General features: G+C 47.0%; 3 protein-coding genes across 3 annotated transcripts in view; 2 read left to right on the forward strand and 1 right to left on the reverse strand.

Annotated features, from left to right (window-relative positions):
• Pmar_PMAR012820 (n-arginine dibasic convertase, putative) overlaps nucleotides 1-311 on the forward strand; it is a gene marked incomplete at both ends in the record, with an annotated part of 4,931 nt that extends 4,620 nt beyond the window's left edge. Inside the window, one exon of the mRNA XM_002776140.1 lies at nucleotides 298-311. Coding sequence (XP_002776186.1) covers nucleotides 298-311 — 14 coding nt within the window. The remainder of the gene's footprint in view (nucleotides 1-297) is intronic.
• A 2,048-nt stretch (nucleotides 312-2,359) lies between these two features.
• On the forward strand, nucleotides 2,360-3,358 carry Pmar_PMAR012821 (hypothetical protein; the record flags this gene model as incomplete). Its single annotated transcript, XM_002776141.1, has 1 exon — nucleotides 2,360-3,358. The coding sequence occupies one exon, from the start codon at nucleotides 2,360-2,362 to the stop codon at nucleotides 3,356-3,358; it is 999 nt and encodes a 332-aa protein (XP_002776187.1).
• A 4,215-nt stretch (nucleotides 3,359-7,573) lies between these two features.
• Pmar_PMAR012822 (cathepsin D precursor, putative) lies at nucleotides 7,574-8,692 on the reverse strand (the record flags this gene model as incomplete). The annotated part of the gene is made up of 1 exon (XM_002776142.1): nucleotides 7,574-8,692. One exon carries the CDS (start codon nucleotides 8,690-8,692, stop codon nucleotides 7,574-7,576), a length of 1,119 nt encoding a protein of 372 aa, XP_002776188.1.
• Between the last annotated feature and the right edge of the window lie 810 nt (nucleotides 8,693-9,502).

The raw sequence follows: 9,502 nt of genomic DNA on the forward strand, positions 1-9,502 counted from the left end.
AGGCGGCGGGTAGCGATCCGGACGCTGCTGCGGAAAGTCTGTTATTCACAAATCCGCCCAACGGCTCTAATCATCTAGGGGACTGGGGCATCTCTAGGAGTAGGACTCTGAAAAATCTTTATGTGCCATTCCAGATCTTCGCTCCATTGCAACAACTGTTCATTATCTCCGCCTTTTCACGGTGGTTTGTGCTCTATATTTCCCTTCATATACGGTGGTTGCTAATGCTTGTTAAACTTTGATATGTTCACAGACTTATCAACTTGCGAAAGGATGTCACCAGTCTGTGGGTATTAGAGCAGATCAAGTAGAATTCACTATTCCGTGAAACGTGTAGAGAAGATATCCTACGGATAATCGAAGATGCCTATAACGAGTGCAATCTGCAGTCACCGTTGTGAGACTATGACACTGCTGAGATACCAGAACGCCAAGTTTCTGAGATTCTGGCAGAATAATTCCGTTGGATCACGGATCCTTCATCGAAGAATCCTCAAGATGACCCGCCTTGAGTGAGTGAGGCGTCGCTTTGGAGCTGAGTAGATTGATTCCACAGGAATCACTGTCTCGTGCTCCGAGTGTCTTCTTGCCTGGCAGTAGGATTAGACATGCAAGAGAATCACATTTGATGTGAACGTCTCGTTATGATACTTTTAACGAGGAGTTTAATCGTCCCACACCACCGAGGACTGAGGAGCTCGGCGGATTCCCATCAGGAAAACTATGTGTCCAGTATCATTATGTTGGAACTTATTAGAATCTCGCTGATGTATTAACGAGGTTAGTCCGTTTCTCGAACTGGAGCCGACTCTAAGTTCTCGATGGAGCCGGACAATTGATGCCGACAGACGGAGTCGGGTAACGCAGGGAGTTGCGATCGAGTTCCCTGATTCGGGGAACTCGGTCACGAGTTGTGACTTACAACTTCTTGCTTTACAGAGACCCTGATGCAGAGGGCTCGTCTCTGGTGATCAACGACCACACTCTTCCATGATCACGCGTGTCTGAGTCAGGACTTGCTCACGCGGATTCTCTGCTTCCGGCTCACGACGCAGATATGTGCATTCTCGAGAGCTTCTCCTGTAGGTCAAGAGGGAGGTCATCAATGGAGTCCGTCCGTAGAACGACGATGAGTTACGATCTAAGGCGGTGTTTGCTGTGAACGAAATGGGACGAAACCAATGCCACGAAATGTTGAAGTCTCCTTGGTAGCGCTGTCGACTCGACATTTTTAGTTCAGGGCACTGAACTAAAGCGAGCCAGACCCTTATACTAGCAGTTTCTACTCATCAATGATGAGCCAACATTGCGTTACCTTGTTTATCTGGCACTGTTGAAGCTCTCAAATTTTCGTGAAATTGAAAAGTTAATTACTGCAACTAGTGCACGGTTCTTGTCCAGGTTGCCGGCCCAATAGAGGAGCAGGCTTTCAACGTTTCTAATGGACGTCATTCGTTTTGTGTACGTCAATAATCAGTGTTCAATGCGCACATCTTTTGCATCGGCGCGGCAACTCATTCGATCGTCCAAGTCACCAATGTGACTTTTAGTTTCGGTTAATACTAATTACCCATGATACGGCTATACACGTCAGCACGTGTCATTGTTTTGGATTTATTATTCGTTTTTCACGTCGATGCAAGCAAGCTGCATGGCGATGCCTTATGTCAGAGAGCTTGCAAACGTCGTCATGATTGTGCTCGAAGCTGGTGCACGCCAATGGGTTTGTGCGAAGGTCTCACTGAACCCAACAAGAGCGATCCTATTCGTTGCACGCCCGTATTCAAGACGTGTTCTGACGTTTGCAATACTGTAAGATCCTGTGAAAACAGCTATTGGGGGTCATACTGTCGCGCGTGGGAGGAAAATCCGTCTTGTTACGGCCTTTTCATCAGAAACTCTGTAGTTTGCCATATCTCCGATTCCACTTGTGAAGGCGAGCCTGTCTCATGTCAGATGGGCTCCCCGTTTGTACTTTAAACCACGTAGGCATTTATTTGTGCAAAGACTCGTCGTGATTTCCCCTCCTCATTGTATCGACCTATTTCTTACCGTGCATCACTGCTTCAGTCTAATGTTGTAATGACTGAGCTGCGTGAGTGGATGGCATCAGTAATGGCACTTCGGTAATGACTACTTACAAAGAGAGGAGCGGTCAAGCTAAGTCTCGAGGAACCCAAGTCCAGTCTCGCTCGCCGTGACCATGTGAACGTTTCATCCGTGAATATATTCTCGCCTCGCCAACACAATTAGATTCCTTCGACAGTGATTCATTACTGTTGAGTGAATGCGGTGTACGGATGTCGCTCTCATGGTTCCGTGACGCCTTTCAGTTGATATATCAAACAGTTTTATTCCAATGCGCATCGTTCCTTTCTACTACTTGGTTGTCTTTGCCCTGGTCAATCCCGTTACCGCTGATGATCCCTGTCAGAAACTCTGCGATGACACGCCAGGTTGTGAGCTTTCATACTGCATGTCATGGAAGGTGCCGGCAGCTTGCCATGACTTGTTGAATCGCACAGATGGATTTCTATGCTCGGCTTCATATGATGCCACGTGTGGGGGCTCTCCCATCGAATGTGGCGATCCGATCATATCCTCTCCGGGGCCTACTGTGACTACAATCACTACCACAACTGAATCCACCGTCTTCATTCCAATCGTGTCTGAAGAAGCTCTCAGTGGCACTTGGTGCTCTGCCGATCTTAGTCAGCCTGATGTGACCCCTATAGAGGTTGTTAGTTTTGCTGGTGACAAAGTCATGTTCCTCTACGATGGTGAAGTTTACTACAAGCAGTACTACTATGAGGCGAATCAGGTGTATGTCTATGGTGAAGACTGGGAGGTTGAGCAGAAGATCGGAAAGCCTTTCGCAGATCTCCGATTTGCGTACTTCGGGGACAGCATGCTTGCTATATGGTCAGAGATCGACAGATCGAGGCAGGGTAGACGCCTCCCTCAGAATGGGGAAGTCGTCGGCCATCTCACTAGAACTGGCGTTGACCTCGACTGTGATCCACTACCCGGTGCCGAAGCACCGCCGCCTAGTGTAGATGATATCGCCAATACGAGATGGTGCAACGCTGGAGAGCCTGAAAAGCAACAACCCGTCGAGTTGAGGTTTACTTCGAGCTATGCTATTCTTTATCTGCCTCTGTCCTCGATTATCTTACCCGCGAAGTTTGAGGTCAGAGGGAATAGTTATGATATTAATCTGTACGAGTTGGACGAAGGTTTTGAAGCTCTGAGCGATCTTGGTAGTGGCAACTTCGAGATTATCTACTACGGAGACTGGCTTTTCATGGTCTTTCAAGATGGGCAAGGCAGAGGGCCTCTTAGACTGGACTTATGTTGAAGTCCTAGGTATGTTCTTTTTCCTTATTCTTAGATTATCCATCGGCAGTAAGTGCTATCTTTTTTCACTCGCATCCCTAGGATATTTCTCGGCAACAAGAATCTTGTATCCGAGTTGGTCTACTGTTCGTAATAAATTTGTGTTTCCCTGAGGGATGTGGCTTGGACGTTTCCACTCATAGATGTTGTTGAGTTTTCATAAGCATCCCGGTGTCAATTCAGTGGGTCTATTGCGCTTGAATTAGCAATCTTGAAAGGGTTACTTTTGCTACTCTCACTACCGTACTGTGGAAGGATTCGACAATGTCATAATGGCAGAAAATAGAATATAGAAATTCCTTGGTTTCACCGTGAAGCATATCGTATACCTTGATTCATGCTTTTCGAACTTGAAAATTGACGATGACGAAGAATGAAACGGTTGAATGTATGGCTCTAACTTTAATGTTCGTGACAATCGAGGAATCATGTAACTTGATCAAACATTAGTGCTGTAATTAAGACTCTTCATCCGGAAGCATGATGATTCCGTCCGGCGATGCTACGCAACGCATTGGTCGTGACCCAAAATAGGCTTAATTGGACCCGCCTACGTTCATTGGGATAAAAATCACTTCTAACACGTAGATACAGCAACGACACATGGTGTGAAAAGATTCATCAACTCGTTATTAGGAATTACTTGAATTAGGCGAATGCAACCTCAAGGACAATTTCACGATGGGCTGAACGTTCCGGGTGTTCTACAGTAGAACATCTACTGATAGTAATTCATCAGTGAAACTTCTCCTGAAAAACTAACGTTGTGAGCAGGCCCATGAACTCATCAACCTGTGAGTCTTCTTAATCGCTCAAGCAGCCCGAAGTTACTTGGGGGATCCCGGTACTGAATAACAGAACCCAACGTGCGCCTTCTGAACACGAGGCAACGGCTGAAAAAAGTAACATGCTAGTTCTGGGGATGTTCCAAATTGAAGATCTCGCCTCCTCTTCCATGGTGTTGAGGCTGACCGAATAATTTGAATACTCGCTAACATCGGTGTTCATAATATCTCTACGACGTGTTTGAAACTCGGCATCACCACTGGCAACGAGAACTAAGCTCAGCTTAGTAAGCTATGTCGAATATATTATTATCAATCGAGGGAGGCTTCATTGATAAAGACTCTTTATTAAAAAGTACAACTATGACGATTCGACACTGACGAACAATGTCAGTTGGGGAAGCTTTTCTCATGCAGTGTCCAACACAAAGCCACCTCCAAACGCCTTCTCTCTTTGGTTGTCTCGACAGCCAATGTATTCTCCTCCTGTCGCAGTTGATCGCCTGAAAGATTTGCTGCTGAGCGACTCAGACGTTCAGATGCTAACGTGACGGCAAAAAAGTGGCCATTCTCATTCAGTGGCCTCACTGAGTCGTCTATATTCCCCAATAGCTTCTTTGGTGGTACTTATGGCTTCGGCCCCTTCCTTTAGCGCACGCTCGAGACTTCTACTGTCATCGCTTCTAATCCCAGAACGCGACATTCTAAATCGAGCACACTCACTAATTATGAGTGAGCCCGATTTAAGATGTCTCATGATGAGTCATAATGAGGTCAACTAAGTAAGATAAACGAAAACGCACTTCTACTCAGGCGAGTCTCCTCAGGAGACACGATCGATGGAGAATAATATTCATAATTAGCCAGAGGAAGAGCCAATACGGATACGGATGTAGAGGGGATGTAGATACTTCTTCGCTCATAGATGATACTATACTAAGGGTGGATATCTACGTTGAACATTGACGGCGTCAGCGAAGTAGGCGGGGACGTTACTTCAATTGCACTTTTACACGGCCAGCCACGGAGTCGTCTCCCTGAGGGCTCAGCGCTGCATAGGCTTCATCATCAACGACGTTCTGAAGGGCGACTGAGCTGAATCGACAGCACGGCACTTGCCTGCGAGTTCGGCGGAAACTCATCGAATTCACGGGACTCCTCTTGGATGATCGGGGTCTCTGATCAGCGACAGGGTTAGCTCCTTCAGTTACTGAAGTTCAGTATCGATTGAAAGAGCCTTCTGGTGCAGCTTTTGCCCTCGGCCATCATCGCTAATACGTCGCCCCCACCGAGATTGAGATTCCTATGGGAGGTGTCTGGGAACTCTGGAACGGAACCTGACCGTGGGGTGGTAAGCAAAACACGCTGTTGATACTGCGTCACGAGCAAGCATCAACAATATCGCATATGCTGTGATACGTTGATTGGTAGCTCCACAAGAGAGGCTCCCTTTACGAATGGTCCAGAAGGCTAACAACGAGACAAGGGATTTCCTGAATTCGTTGCTGAGCCTCATCCGCGACTTTGGGAAAGCCAAGAACATGCAGTATAGCGCCGTTTGTGTTACAGCGTCGTAGAACTACCAAGTGACGGGCAGCACTAATTCAGGTGGTCTGGAGGGTATGAAGCTCCCACCTCAAAAAAGAATTCCCGTCGACTGGGATTAATAACGTCCAACAACTCCACGGAGTTTGCGGATATTCTGTCGAAACGTTTGACTGCGGCTGCACGATAGAGTTCAGGTTTGAAGTTATGACAAATACAGAACCTACGGAAGACATGGAAGCATTAACGGTATGTTGTTGGCCACCAAAAGCTGTCACAGACGACGGCTTGGCAAACAGCCGATAGGAAATCGTCTGCCCAAGCTGCCCGAGCTTTGGCCGTTCGCCCTTGGCACGTCAAATCGGCAATGACGTTCATCAGCACCTGTGTGCAATTGTTCTCGTGACTTTTCCAAGATCCGATAGACAGTAGCATCCCGAGTGGGTCTTCCGACGCAACGCACCTTCTTCGCTGGTATAGTTTTGGGCAGCGGGAAGAAGAGCGCATTCGAATTACTGAAATTCGGATCGTCAGGTAGGGGAGCGACAACGTCCTCAACACGGAAGGTGTCGAACACTGTGATTAGTTCTGAAAACGACACACGTTCTGTTGCTGACAGTATCTTTAGTTCATCCTACGGGGCCTGCTATTGTTGTTCGCCACCGTTCAATCGTCTCCCTTGCTTGTTGATGGAGCCTGGCTCTCCGACCTCCTATCAAAACCGACCAAAGAATCAAGCTAGTACAAGCAGCACGAATGACGCTCACAAGGTCGACGAGATGTTCACAGGCAGCAGCGACGAGACTTTCGTAACAGCAGCTGTTACGAAAGTCTCATCGCCGCTGCTTGTCATGTGACCACCGAGTAAATCGATACTACACAATCTCGAGTTCAAACCCAGTTCTCTGAAGACCTAGCGAGCTGCAGAAGGAATGTATGGAGCTAGTTGTCATTTTGTAGCTTTCGAGGACCGGAAACTACAGTTGAAGTCATCATGATGCGGTGTGACACCATCTCTGTCAGCTGCCATTCTGAAGGACCTCGGTCTCCCATTATGAAAACGAAGCCGCAACCAGCGGTCCTTTATAATTTAACACTCAATCGTAGCAATACTTTCGCTCAACTTACACAACCTACTAACAGTTTGTCATCTTGAACTCTGATATAACTCTTACTGAATTTTGGTTACTCCGAAAACACTGTTCTGTTGAATCAGCGCATCGATTTATCCGCTCCGATAGGCATTTCCCACGCAAATGATACATTCTCGAACTCCCATAAAAAGAGCTTCCGACCTAAATCACCATGATGTCACCACGCGATGTCATTAGATGTTGTCATGCATCATCGCAACTCATAGGTTGCAGTGCAGAGAAGTCGTGTCGTGATATGATCAGTCATGATTGGCTTGGAATTTAATGACTTCAATTTGATTTTCTTATCAGCGAAATCGGCTTACTTGATCATGAAATTGAGAGCCGATCCCTGAAAAATCACTGGAGTTTGAGACCTCGATGTTGGGCACGTCGCTGAAGTTTAGCGGCCAAACTTAGCCCCATATTCGACAATATGATGCACTCATGATGAACTCAAGAAGCTCTAATGTCTTTATACCTGTAAGATGAGTCCTAGTCTGCGGGAATAGTGAGCTCATCAACCGAGTAATAATCTCTCGATGTACTGAATGATTCGCCGAGTAGCCTTCTAAATATCTCTCTCGAAGACCATGCTACAAGTGGCGAATCCAGCCGGAGGTCTTCTCACGGAACGCCCATAGAATGATCAACGATGATGAGGGACATTCCGCTGTAGACCGTAAATTCAAGATCACAAAATAATGGGATTGATCATAGAGATCGCGGTTTCAGCTTGCCGATTCCGACTCGTTTAAGAGTAGGGTCGAACTCAAAATAATTCCCAATCAGCATACGATCGGAGAAACTCCAATTATTCTCTGCGTTTTTTGAGATAGTGAGTACACATATACCATTTCGATTCATGGCATAGTTTGTATATGTCATCGTGAACGGAGTTGTGCCCTGAGGACCCAAGTAAAACCTCAACGGCGGCAACTTGCTCATGTATTGGCAAGGGAAGTACCATTGCTCTTTCATTAGGTCGAACTTAAAGCCGACATGCTTACCCGCAGCTTTGTCAGTTTGAGTTCTAATATCCTTGATTAGATCGTCATGGTGTGATGTTGGGACGTATAGTTTATTGGCGCCGGTGTCGAGGTGTGAGTTCATATTGATTCCAGGAGTTATATGTCCATCACCGACTTGTAGCTTGTCAATATTAACCGTGTACCCTTCGTCCGTAGAAAAGTCGACATACTTCAATGCACCCTCATATAATGCAGAGTCGCCTCCACCCAGAAGTAGGCCTCCATCAGCCGATGCTTCCATGGGATCAGCGGCAGGATACAAGTAGAGAGCAATGATCCCGGTCGTTATAGTTTTTGATGATCGCAACTGCGTCATCAGAGACGGGAAGTTCACATCACCTTCATCATAGCCAAGACCCAACAAGTTAGTCGGAGGAGCTTCACTGACGGGAGGTTTCTGACCGGATATCAGCCCGAAAGTGAGGAGCTGCGACACCTGACCTATGGTTAGTTTCGATTTGTGCTGAGAAAAATTCACTGTGTATTTGTCCATGAAAGTAGCAGTTCCCGTAACTTTACCCACCGAGCAAGGCGCCGAGCATTCGTAACACCCCATGGGCCAAGTACTGCAGGAGTGCCCACTGGCTTTCTCGTACCAATCCTTCCAGATGAAGAAAGAGAAACCCGATCCAGTGTCAACGAGAGCATGTAGCTTCTGGCCATTCTCGCCGACCAGAGTATGATACAATCCGGGGCCGTATTGAGGCATATCTTCGTACTGCACATCCAGCTTGAGGGTTGCTCCTCGGGAGACCTCCAACACGTCAAATAGATACACCAAGGAGAGCAGTCGGACGGGCATAGGAGAACGCATTCTGGTCAATATTTTGGATCGCAATATAGCTGAGTGGCACGTCTTTGTCTCGCGGCTCGAGCTCACCTGATGAATCGCGGCAGCAAGCCTCGGCAACCAAAACCATCAAGAGAAAATTTAGCGTGTTAATTCGGTTTTAATCGGCCAAACGACCGAAACGATGTGATCCATCTACCGATCGAAACCGAAAACCCAGCGATGGTCCGGTTGATCTGCGACCCTAATTGTGCGGGCCTTAGATTTCTCATTTTTGTTAGCCTCGCTGCGTCGTGTCACGAGTGTCACGTATGCGTGTGTCTCGTGTACATCATTGTCTCGAAGACAATGTCTCATGCTCTCTATGTATCTTTTTACCCCACAGATGCCATGGCTATCTGATATTAGCATCATCTACTCCTGTCTCACATCAATTTCCCTTCGCTTATTCATCTGGGAAGGATGGCCACATCGTCAGGTCGCTGTGATTTGTGCGTGAAGGTGACGCACAAGGTCGTGTGCAAGTTGACCTGCACACGTGAATTAATCGATTCCCCCGTATACAATCCAGGCAAACCGCTCAGAAAGTATTCCTTCTTTGAAAGAAGTTCTTTCACGTTACATCGGCTACAAGTGTCGAGTTGCACAACATGTTTCTGGATCTTCCTCCTCAAGACAGTATACGTATGCTTATTATGTCGCGGTATCAGTTGATTAACTCTAAGGCCAACACAACAGGGGAACTCGAGCGAAGAGACTGGAAAATCACAGGATGAGGTAAGCTCATACCGCACAGTTATGGCGGCAGTCTCAGCTGCAAAA

This window comes from Perkinsus marinus (assembly GCF_000006405.1).
Source record: "Perkinsus marinus ATCC 50983 genomic scaffold scf_1104296954212, whole genome shotgun sequence".
NCBI classification, from domain to species: Eukaryota; Perkinsozoa; order Perkinsida; family Perkinsidae; genus Perkinsus; species Perkinsus marinus.